Source organism: Trachurus japonicus, chromosome 8 (genome assembly GCF_045865225.1).
Source record: "Trachurus japonicus isolate A0001 chromosome 8, Traja_1.0".
Taxonomy (NCBI): Eukaryota; Metazoa; Chordata; class Actinopteri; order Carangiformes; family Carangidae; genus Trachurus; species Trachurus japonicus.
The window spans coordinates 13,469,064-13,481,929 of record NC_140914.1 but is presented as its reverse complement, the minus strand read 5'-3'; the positions used below and the strand labels follow the sequence as shown (position 1 = coordinate 13,481,929).

The 12,866-nt window shown below is 39.7% G+C and overlaps 1 protein-coding gene across 1 annotated transcript; it reads left to right on the top strand.

Moving 5' to 3' along the window:
- The first annotated feature begins 6,948 nt into the window (after nucleotides 1-6,948).
- On the top strand, nucleotides 6,949-8,199 carry pet100 (PET100 cytochrome c oxidase chaperone). Its single transcript, XM_085785395.1, has 4 exons — nucleotides 6,949-7,105; nucleotides 7,273-7,359; nucleotides 7,521-7,553; nucleotides 7,816-8,199. Exons 1-4 carry the CDS (start codon nucleotides 7,079-7,081, stop codon nucleotides 7,903-7,905), a joined length of 237 nt encoding a protein of 78 aa, XP_085641521.1. The 5' UTR covers nucleotides 6,949-7,078; the 3' UTR covers nucleotides 7,906-8,199.
- The last annotated feature ends 4,667 nt before the right edge of the window (nucleotides 8,200-12,866 follow it).

Below are 12,866 nucleotides of genomic sequence, written 5' to 3'. Positions count from 1 at the left end.
AGAAGGAGGGAGGGAGGGATGGTAGTGTGAGAGCGAGAGGGGGGGGGGGCTGGGGGTTGGGTCAGAGGACGAGGCAGCAGTGAGCACAGAGATGAGATGAGACGGCGAGAAAGTCTGAGGGCGCTTCCATTAATCATCACAGCATCGGTGCTGCCAGGATCTACAGGGACTTGAAGAAGAGAAAACAGGGAACAGGCAGTTCGCCAACTTGACATGTATCATGCACTTGTGTGCATTCATTTATGCACTGGGGAAAGAAAAAGGGTAGTGAAAGAGCTTGTTAGAAGTTATGACCTAGGCCTTTTTAGTTACGCAGACATTAACTGAATCTAACAGAGAATTCACCTGTAGTTAGTTATTAAATCTTGCTTCTTACATTTTCTAACCTACAAATTAATATGCCACAATAATGATTGTTGAAGCATTTCTCACATCTTTATGAGGACGTGAGAAGATATGTTGAGCCAGTTTTTACTGGGCTCTACTCATTTGGACTATGCATCTGAAAAGAAAAGTGAAAGAGACATAGATTTTCCAATCAGATAACTATGAAAGAAGTTTGTATTTTGGACAAGAGATTAAAGAAACAAAGCTTGACCCACACTAAGGACAAAAAGTCCAGATTTCCACTGTTTTTACTCTTTTATGTCCTCTAACTTTTGGAGGTGCAGTACTGTTTAAGATCACTAGAGATGCACCGATTGATCGGCAACCGATCACAATCGGCCAATAATGCCCCTATCGGTTTTGATCGGAGTTCTCAAAATAAATCAAAGCAGGCCGATCAGATACAGGGTTTCTGCTATATGTAATTGATTGTGGCGCACCGGCACGGCAAAATAAAAGCCACCACACCTTCAGAGTGATGATTTTTTTTTTTTAATGTGCACCCCTTTCCACTACACAGTTACAACTCTACTCGACTCGGTTTAGGTGCTTTTCAGTCACAGCTGAGTTCTATTTCCTCCTCAGTAAAAACGAAAGTTATCAACCAGCGCATCCAGCGTTTACCATTAATAAACGACTCTGTGGCGGCCACGACTCTCTCTCTCTCGTCTCATAACTGGGATTTTTATAAAATTCCAGTTATGTTGTTTTTGTATTTTGTGTCACATTGTTTTGGTCAACCCATTGACAAGAAAATTTCAAAGGTTGCCGACCCCTGATATAGAAGAATTTATGGATTTGACGCTGTGATCGGTGATCGGCAATATCGGTATCGGCAGATACTGCTTTTGATGATCGGTGATCGGCCCATCTCTAAAGATCACTGGAGTTACCAGTGATCGAGTTCACAATCACAAGTGACTGTGGATCATATTTTAAAAGTACTTCTGGACTTTGTCCCTATATATTAAGTTTTAAACTTCTTTTTTCTTTCACCAGACCTTCAATGATTCAAAAAATATTTTAACTCAACACATAACTGATAACTCCAATCTACCCTACACCTTGAAATGTTTCCAGATTCCACTGAGATTTTCAAGGTTACGTGCTACTAGATCTGAGCAGCAAAAGGTAAGAAAGCTGTCTAAAAACCTGAAACAAAATCCCATGCTTCAGATAGCTCTTATGGTAATTGTTCTATTAAATCATACTAATTACTGGTATGATTAAATCGGTCTGAATGTCTGGAATTTCCTGCAAGTCATCATAGTCTATTCAGCAGCATAGTCAATCATTTTTAACACCGATACATCAAATAAGAAGGTGAAACTATGTGACACTTGTAGGGATGAACATTTAAAGTTATCACCCAAATCTATACAGCTCAACTCTTTCAAGCTTTATCATAATTTGCAACAAGTTAAGTTCAATGTTCAGCTGTCCATCTCACAACATTGCTGCTTTAGTCACTCTAACTGTTCTCAAAATATTGTTTACAGCCACAGCAGGCAGATGTTTTCGAAGAAAACCCTCTCAAAGCCCACTGTAAACAACCGGCTCTGCACTGAACTGCAGACAGCAAAGGCGACAAATATTTCCAGGACTTGGCAGACCAAAAACACAGCCAAAAGGAGAGTGAATACTGGACCTACATTCACCAGCCATTCAGAAAATGACTTTTTGTGTTGCCCTTTCATCACTGGATGTGTACAGAGGGAACTTTTTGTTGAGTCCAATGTTATTTGCAGTCAATTAACTCCAATACAGAAGCGTTCACACAGGATATTTTTGTTTCTGGGCCTATCGCTTGAATGGGTTTGCTAGTTAATCAAATAAACCCTGAAAAATCCCTGCCTTGACTCTGTAACTTTAAGTACCTACAGAAACTACTCAGCATAATGATCAAATCAATTCAATTTATGTCCTTTGCTTCATAATGGTGTCTGGTGCAGTGAGGTTGTGACCTGATAAAACTGGCAACCAGGGGTGACTTAGTTGACTATTCGATTCGAAGAGGTCTGATTCGACCATCAACCTCGTTGTCGAATCGATGCAAAATGAAATGAAAAAAAGATTGTACCATTCTGAATATATAGGGGTTCTCCCTGCTGCTGAACATCTGATTTTACATAGAATTTCATTGCTTTCTTATAATATTGGCAAAACTGTTTTGATACAAACATCACAGTTGGTGCTCTCGCTCGCTCACACCCGTCTCTCTCTCTCTAAATTCGGACCTAAAGTTTTATTTACAATATTAAACTAAGGGGTGCGTTTCCTGTCTATCGATCGCACAGCACGTATAGCCTACACACACACACAACCAAACAAACAAACATTAAAAAAACACAGCGCTGTCCATGGTGCTGTGACACTCGACCCCTGAACCGGCTACAAGCACTGATGCACATAATATTATGGTCACACAGACTCGTTAATTCACAGCACACACTCATACTCGTCATCGCTACACCGTTCCTGAAAGAGAGACGGTGATGTTGTGCACATGAGTCTAATGAGTGAGATCAGGAAAAGGATGGATGGAGAATGTCCTCTTATCTAATGCCAACCGAAGAATTTGTTTATTCAGGTGTTTTAACTCTATTCTCCGGAACGGAAAAAGACGCAAATGAGATCATGAATCAATGAAGGAAAAAACAATATGATTCGACGATTCAACTTAACTAAAAACACCAACACAATACTAATAATGTGCAGGGTCTTCTTTTGCTCTCCAAACAGCAGCCTAACATCTACATGACAGTGATTCCACATGATGTTGAAAAAAATAATAATAATTGTATCCTATAATGTCTGCAATCAGCTGCTATGTGCCTCTTGCCATGTCCCACAGGTATGGTGCCAGTGGAGACCCCCAAAACACACCAAACTCAGGATCATGACACCTGTTTGAGAACTGTTTTGCTTTATGACATGAGGCATTTTCATGCTGGAAGTAGGCATTAGATGCTTCAGATTATTCTAAAGATATCTGATAGGTATTAGACGGGTTGCTGTTGACAGTCAGTACGTTTACATGACACTTGAAAAAACGAATTATTGCCTGGCTTAAACCGACTATAACTGGACAACTGAAGTGCATGTAAACGCGTTAGTCCGACTAATATCAGAGTTCTCCAATTCCGATTAAGACGCCCAGATATTGCGATTAAAATTCGATTTTCTCCGGCATAATACGCCTTAATCGGAGTTGAACTAGACAACGAATCCAAGCCCCCCAACCCCAAGCTATCTTTTTCCAGTCTTTAATTGTCCAGTTTTGGTGAGCCTGAACCCACTGCAGTGTAAGAATTGTGTTCTTTTCTCTTGACAAGACTGCTTCACTACGACTACTACTACTACTTTAGTTCAGCACACCTCACGTTCACAGTCTTAAAGAGTGATCATGTGAGTTTCAGTGGTCTAAGCAACCTAGCCATTCTCCTACTCTTATCTCTCTTATCTACGCATTTCCATCTTCAAAACTGACACGCAGCGAATGTTTTTTTCATTTTCACACCATGTGCATGAAAACTGCAGGAACTCAGCAGTTTCAGAATCAGAAATACTCAAACCAGCACATTTGGCCACAGTCAAACTCACTGATGTGACTTTTTCCTATTCAAATCCTTTGTGTGAGCACCTGCATGATTTTAGGCATCACATTGCTGCTTCAAGATCAGCCGAGTCGATAATTACAAATCTACCTAACACAGGTGTGTCGGGGTGTTTTGTGCCCTGAAGATTTGACTGTGAATTGCACATCAATTTGCTACCATAACAACTATGATGTCCAAGTAAGATCCAATGATTGACATTAAATTAGCTGATTGTAATGACATTTGATTTCCAATGAAAGCAAAATACAGATATGAGCTTAAAAGGCACAAAAAATAATAGTGCTGTCGAACACATCCCAACATGCCACTGATGCCACTCCATGTTTTTGCAGTGTCAACCGGGTCAGGGTTGTAGTAAGTGTTATGACACTTCTACCAATGACTCAAGTGACAAACGAAGCACATAGAGACATGCACGCTATAATAGATTTTGTTTGCTCGCTCATTTGTTCCCGGACCACACTCTCCTTTTCATTCAGAGGTCATTCACAACTAGGCCAAGGATGGTGTTACCATGGCAACTAAACCAGTGAGAATAGAACAAAAAAATGAATTTTAAAAGAAAGACAGAAAGAAAAAAACAACAACAGGGGCAAGAAAAGTGTGTTCTTTTGCACAGGACATGATAATGATCAAAATCACAGCCAGACCTAATATAGACAATTAAGAAACACACATGTGATGCGCATCTTTCGGACAGGCATTTTTTCCAGACTGGTACTTGATCATTTTCATATAGAAAATACATAGTACAGGTTTTAAGTATTTAAATAATATCTTAACTATGAACATGTCTGATTTACCACCTACCTGATATCTGTAAGCACTCCTAATCGATCTAATCAATTTACAATATACAATTTCAAGCAACAATTGTTCAGTTTCGACTAGACAATTAGTTTGGAGTAATGAGATTATTCTGTCTACTGAACATGTTTAATATACTCTTTATCTGGCAACTGCTTGCCCTTTGACTTAATCTATCCACTTTATTTACACACTTAATTACTTAACTACACCAAACCAGTGACAAGTTAATCACACACAGACCCAGGGCTTTAATTAATCTCTAATACATGTCTTTGTAACAGTTTGACACAATATTTTGACTGATGAGAGGCACTATCTTTAAGCAAAGATGTATATCCAAACAAGCATGTGACAGCAGGTAGGCTAAAGTTTGTCATTAGATATTTGTTGTTACACATTGCCCTTCCAACTACCGTGCCAATGGTCAACGGTTGTAGTAAAAAAAACACACACACACACACATTTTACGCCTGAAATACTGTGGCTTTCTCCTACAAGAAAACAGCAGGGACAGTATGCTAAGTAACGGGCCTCTGCATGAGTAATCGCTTTGAACACACCAGTCGGCTGAATGCCACTGCTTTGTGTCTGTATTAGCCAGCCATATTAGTCACATATACACTACAGACCAAAACACAACTGTCTGAGATAGGGATCATTACCAGATGTGGTGGCTAAAACGTTAAATTGCAAAGTAATGACCGCTGGCGAGCGACCATCGTCGAGAAGCCAAGATCCTAACGTTAGGCCACAGGGCATAGATTATTGCCTGGGTTTCATAATGGACGTCCGTGCAAAGCATAGCAGAACTGAAAGCGTCCGAGGGTACAGGTATTGTGCTTCCAAGACCGTGGCAGCAAGCTTTGTAAAACGAACATTTGTCTTCTATTTTTGTTATCTGCTCCATTGACTGCATTCTCAGAAAATAGCCCCAGTCTGAGTGTGCGCCATCATCACCGTGACGGCGTCACCGTCTCCCACAACACAAGACGAGTCGACGAGCAAACTAGCAATAGATGCCCAACACGGAGGTCGTGGCAGCATTTTTTGGGTTACTTATAACGTAACGGTGTCAAACAGTGGGTGAGATAGGCAAGGGATGTCAGACAGACACTCAATGTAGGTGCAGTTATTGTGTCTTTTGATAGACAACTGCCAACTAGCTGGAGCTAGCAAGAAAGCTAGCTAGCAGCCAGTACAGGCCGCCGTGCAAGTGAACGGTCTCAGTGGGCGCCGGACGGACATCAGCGCTTTCTCTTCAGCCTTTTACAACGCTGTTACCGTGTTTCTTGCCGTCTACCCATTCGGTTCACTGAGACAACATGTCAGGCAGAATTAATGTTTGAAACAACGGCGTTTACCTGGGGTATATCAGGTTGCCAGGGCGCGCGGGATCTTTCTCTCCGAGGATCCTGAACACCTCTCGTTGTCGATGACGTCACGCGTAGGTATTCCGTTGAGCACGTAAAAGAGCGCGTCACGTTCGACTCTGCAACTTCAGCGGCAACCGAGGAAAGATGAAATGATCTGTGTAGAAGAGTGCACTATGCCAGGGCATCAGACAAAAACGTACAGTAGGAAATAAAAGGCAGGAAGCTCGGGGATATGGGCACTACTACACCTCATTACATTTTAGTTAAATCCGCTTCTGTTTCGTGGTTCTATTCAAATTTAAAACAAATTCTTGTCCGCCAAACACGACATCTGTCCTATTATTTTATTCCCTTTAGTAGTACACAGGGGTGCAGACGGCGTGCCGGTCTCCTTCTCTATCTCTTCCACGTGTCTCTGTTTTGTCTCAAGTTTTTTCTTAGTCCCACTGAGGATTTAAGTACGAAGTATGTGCAGATTAATTACAAATCTTACTCTTTCTCTATGCACTATGATGTATGAGACAAATGAGTGGTTTGCGGCGCCCCTCAGTGGACAAACACTATTCATATACCAATTCAAAAGTCAATTGTGATTCAAAAATAAGCGTAGGATTGTTGAGATTTACGCATTTTTAAGTTTTCAAAAGAGAAAAGCATATAGTTGTAAAGTTCCATCAGATGATTGTCTCTCTCCAGCTTGTTTTAAAACACAAATACACTTATCGTCCATGGCTAAATATTTATTTCTGACATCCCCTGTCTGCGCTTGCGTCGCAGCTTCCATGTGATTGGACCCACTGGGAACCCGGAAGTATTGCGTGAAGGTCCTTGGTGATGGCTGAGGTTTAGGTAACATTTCCCCGTGTTAGGTCCGAAGTGGGAATCAAAATGGGTGTTAAAATAGAGATGTTCAGGGTAAGTAGCAAAACATGTTTGTGGTGACTTCCATGAGCAGCTAATATGTGTTTATTTTAATGTTCAAAATGGCTCTAAAGTCCGTGTTTTTCCGATCTAGCTGGTCGATCGAAGCTAGCTCTCCACTGTAACTCATTGGATATTCAATGTGTTTTTGTTTTGAGCAGATGATGCTGTATCTATCTTTTCCCGTGGCCATGTTCTGGGTCTCTAATCAGGCAGAGTACTTTGAAGAATACGTAGTGAAGAGAAAGGTCAGTTATCGTGTCTCAGGTTTTTCTTTTTTTTAAATTATTATTATGCATGAATATTCATTCACGTGCTTGAATGGGTTTGCTAGTTAGTATCGTGGATTTTGTTGGGTTTCCTTGTGATAACAGACTCCCCTCTCTCTCTTTTCTCTTATGGTATCCAGAGGGAGATCTTCCCCCCTAACGAGGCAGAACATGTAAGTGTAATACACAGATGTTTATTTGTTAAGCTGTCCGTAAAGAGTATCAGATGTTTTTGGTACTGACTGCACACTCATAGCTCACCACCACAAAATTTGTGTGTATTTTCTCCCCTTTGTTTTGGTCATTTTTGCTTTATGGTCCATTATTGTTTACTCATTAGCCTATCACTGTGAAACAATGTCTACCTGCTCTAGTGCCACACAACACAGTATATGATGAGATGAGAAGCATGACTGTGTTTTATTTTGTTTTCAGAGGAAAGAGCTGGAAGACTTCAAAGAGAGAATGCGTGCCCGTAGGGAGCAGCGGATATTAAAAGATATTTCTGTTGAGTCTGAAAATTGAGAATTATGTGCTAAAGAAGTGCGCAAGTTCTCGGCACCACCAACGGAGGAATATCTGGGAGTGTTTTATTGGTGAAAGAAAAGTGAGCAGACTGGACTATGATGTCACATTGGAAGAATCTGCGATATCCCAAAGGTGTGTCGAGTGATTTCCAGGGGATTAATAATCCCTAACATGCCTAATATATTTAATTTTCATGTTTCAATGCCAGAATTCTTTACTTTTGTGAAAATGTCTGATAAATTGAGTTGCTGTGATTGTACTATCATAAAATAAACAATTATTTGTGTTAAATATGCAGTTGGATATCATTTTTGAAGTATTTTCTGAATTACAGTTTCTCTAAAAGATTTTTTTATTTTTTTCTGTTTGAAACTGATCAACATAGATTAATTTTATCACCAATTCCTAACACAAATATCCATAAACTGAACTGAAGTAATCACAAACATAAAACACAAATTAGAATTCAATTCAAATATACTGCTTCAAATCTTTGTTGAAAAGTTTGGGTAGCTTTTTGGAAAAATAATGCTCCCACAAGTTCCTGTTTTCACTGTTTACACTGCTGCATTTGTTGTTTGTCTGTGATTAACCAAAACTGTTGGGTTAAAAATAACCCAATTTGGGTTGTTTTATAACTCAACCACTGGGTCACTATCGCCAGCCCAGTAGTTCATTTGACCCAGCACGATGGGTCGTTCCATTTTAACAAAAGACAGAGCAGCCGTGCACATCCAGTAAAGTAGGTGCTGGACTCAAAAAACAAATTACCAGAATAAACAGAAGGAAAAGTCCACACACTTCAGCTCCCTTTTCAGTGCATTTATTTAGTACATCAAACATTTTAATCCAACAGATGAGTTAAATATTCCACCCAAATGATGTGTAAAAACACAGGCTGGAGGTGTGAATATCTCTATAACACCTTCAGATAACCTCTATAAAAATTTGACACAACTGTTCACTCAAAGGGTTCTAGGATGAACGGGTCAAAGGTCAAAGGTGGAGGTTGTGTGTGCTCACACCAACAAAGAGCTGAAGTCCTGACGTTTCACCGAGCAACATAGAACAACAGGGCCGAAACATGAAGCATCAACACTAAAAAAAACAGAAGCTGTAGTTATTTTCCTGACCACTAGACAAAGTCTTCAACAATGAGTCATTTTAAAATGTCCTTTACCTTTACAGCTGAAATACACATGTTTATAGCCTGGTTTATGTTATATAACTCACTTGTTTACACATAACCAACAGCAACTAACAGTTAACAGGTGTCCATTTTTCCATAACAAGCTGTCCTTGAGGGTCTACTTGCAAGCAAGTAATCTAGTTTGTAGGAACTTGACCAGTTTGGACCCCCCTCCTGGCATTTCATAGACGACACTCTGCAGGAATTCCCACACATGTTCACACTGCTTTGGGTATTTCAGAATTAATATAAAGAATGCCTTGAAGCAGTCATCGATCGCCTGAAGCATTACGTCGTATAACAGAGCCTGTCCAGCAATGATGATGAAGGCCTGGGATGCATGCTGTTTGTCGTTTCCCAGTGTCAAGACGTAGGGGTACAGTCTGGAGGCCTTGGCCTCATGTAGGTACTCGACCATGTTTGTTCCAGGCTAAAAAAGAAGATCAAGTGAGGTGGAGCTGTATTACTTGTATTACCAGTTTGTTTGTTTTTTAAGACTATTAAACTGAACATTTTTTTGCCTATCTTTTTGGATTACAGGCTTATTGATCACTATAGCGATGACTTGGAATGAAGTTGGTTTGATGTAAAAAAGAAAAAAGAAAAAGCTTTGATGTATTTAAAGGGATAGTTCATCTCTTTTTTTAAAAAGTGGGGTTGTATGAGGTACAAACAGCCATTAAGAATAATATCTGCAGTAGAAAGGTCTAACTAACTAACCAAGTCATTCAGTACTCCTCCACACAGGCAGGCTCTGCGGCGCGCTGTATCACTCAACCTAACAGCTGTGTGGAGGAGTACCGAGGAGTACTGAGTGAGTTGGTTAGTTCCAGATAAACAAACTTTTTTCCGACCAGTTCATGAATTGTATTTTTACTTTCTATCGTACTCTTGAACTGGTGTATTATTTTGAGACGAGACTTCTTGTAGGCGGCGGAAAATCCGTGATTAATTGTCCCTCATTCTCATCATTTGCTTTGTCTCATGTAGTACCTAATGTGGTGATGATGACTTTCATTTTGATCTCAGTTACAAACCTGTGAAGTTTTATGGTTTTGCACAGAAAAGCAATGGAGTCTGTCTACAGACAGAACTATAAACAACTGCAACAGTACTCAAAGCTGCCTGTCAGATAGTTTAGTAGGTAGCTCCAACCAAGACTACATTTTTCCATGATAACACAGTCTCAAGTTGAAAACAATGCCAACCATACCATCACAGATAATGATCTCTTGTAGCATGACTGCACACAAATTCTCATCTTGTGAATTATTGTGTCCACTTACAGCAATTCAGATTATATGATTGTTGCACAAGGCAGTTCCAGGGCATGAGGGTCAATGTCTTACAAATAAAGTATTTGTGGAAAAATATTTTGTTGAATTAATTCCTTTTCTAGTGTATTAACACTGCTCAGATCTAGAGGCAACTTACCATCTGACTGTAGGCCTATTACCGAAATATGTAAGTATGAGGCTGTAAATTTAAGGCTGTTAAGTAAAACAAAATGAATTTTACAGACTGACATCCTGAGCAAATGCAACAACTATCCAAATGAAGTATGACTTAAATGTATGGTACAGGACACATAGTAATCTTAAAGCCAGGGACAATATACCTAAATAGTTAAAAAAGAAAAAAAAAACTCTATCAAACAAAAAGTGGTCTGTGATTTCTCACAATACCTTTGTATGGTGTTTGTTTATAAACACTGTAATTAAAAAAGTATGCTACTACCAGCATATATTGCTTGATAATATAAAAATCCTATTTTGAAGTGGAATGATGTCACTACACAGCATACATGGTATATTTGGATGCTACAGGGCAGCTGGTTGCAGGTCAGCTTGTTTTAAGAGGTAACAGTTGTTCTCACATTCTTCAGAGTTAGAGTTCATAAATCATTTTGAATATGACTCTTGCCACACCAGCCTAGTTATATGTGAACTCCTAAGCATGAACTGGCCGTGCTTGACATGCCCAAACAATCTCAAGTCTTTGATGCATCCTCATAACAATCATGCCTAACAAATGGTTGATCTTTTCATAAGTCACGACGGAGGCGATGACATGATTCTCCCAAAGCCCATCAAATGTTGCCCTCAAATATGTTTGGCTACGAAAAGTGGCCCAGTTGGACGTCTTACAGGAAGACATTGGCCTGTGTGTATTTCTTTCTCGCAGCTGCTTCTTTTTCATAGCTGCCAAACTCATTTTAGAAGGCAGATTCAAAATATAGTTTATTTATATTTTATGGTGTGATGGGCTGATAATAGTACTTGTGTTGAAAGGCAATGAATCATGTTTCATTGTAATCATGAATGGAGAGATTTCAATGGGCTTTGGGCCATTGTGTACAGTTGAGACGGTACCATGGTACAGTTGAGACACCTATTGAAACCCATTGATGATGACTTAACATCAATTGTAAATGCAATAAACATTAAAAAAATATTTCAATATAGATTAATTCCTCTTTGTTGAAATTGAAAACAATGGAATATTGTATTCTTAATATAACACTAACACTAACACTGTTCAAGTAGCCTATCACAAATATACATTTTATTTTCATTTTCTTTGTGGTCTTATTATGACATGTTGTCCTTAGCCTACGCTGCACAACTTAAGAGCATGTGATGTTTGTATAGTGACCTAAGGATAGCATGAAATAGGCCTATGTGAGTTTTTGGGGCACAAAATAACGTTTGCAATGTTGTAAGTTATGTTTGATGGTCACAAAAGGATAATAAGCTATTCATTGTGGACGGGACATGGTAAAGTGAAATTCTTACCTTAAAAAAACAAACAAACAAACAAACAAACAAAAAACTTTGGACTGGAGATGCTAACACTACAAATTTTCCACCACCAAAGAGGATAAACATGACGGCTCAGCCTTAATGCAGCGCGGGCAAGATTGTTAAACTGTACACGTCTCACTCACTCCACCCTAACTTACTCTTTCTTTTTTTGTATGGACAACTTTTGAGTCCTGAACATGGGTGCAGATCCCGGGGGGGACGGGGGGGACATGTCCCCCCCAATTTCTGAAAAACATGAATGTCCCCCCCAATAAAAAATACCCTAAATTATTCAAAACTGAACAAATGTATTTTTGGACTTCACATTCTTCACATTTTAGATAAAATTCACATCTTTTTTAGAACCGTTTACCAGCATAACTGGCATTGTAAAAACATGACCAGTTGGTTTACACAACTTGGTTAGGGCTTCATATTTTGATATTCATCCATATCAATTAATCATGCATAAAGTAGTCCCATAAGGAAGATGGTGAGAAGAATTGGGGATCTGGAAGGGTCGCAGGGAGGCGAAAGATAAGAACATTACATACCCGAGACCCTTAAAATTATGATTTACTAATATACGTAACAGTTAAGTAAGCAGTGATTCGCACTGTTGGTTCTTTAGGACAAATAAACAAGACAGGTAAGCACAATAAATGATTTCCTGTGCAGTAGGCCTACTTTTTGAATGATATGGCGAGCCTCTACAAAGTTGTGATTTATGGTGGCACGGTATGAGTTGCATACGGGTAAAAAAAAAAAAAAAAATTGTGTCCCCCCCAATCCTGAGATCGGATCTGCATCCCTGGTCCTGAACATACGTAGACTGAAAAAGGTCCAGTATCAGACAGTAGAGGGCAACATTTCACCATCTAAACCTCTGTGCTCTGGGCTTTAACCACTCGGGCTGTGACAAGGAAGTGACCGACCGACGAGCCAGCAGCAGCAGCAGCAGCAGC

Bases quoted from the DNA above. Each gene is read 5' to 3' on its own strand.
- pet100 (XM_085785395.1), top strand. From the start codon at position 7,079: ATGGGTGTTAAAATAGAGATGTTCAGG. The intron at 7,106-7,272 runs GTAAGTAGCAAA...TGTTTTGAGCAG, and splicing joins TTAAAATAGAGATGTTCAGG to ATGATGCTGTATCTATCTTT. The intron at 7,360-7,520 runs GTCAGTTATCGT...TATGGTATCCAG, and splicing joins AATACGTAGTGAAGAGAAAG to AGGGAGATCTTCCCCCCTAA.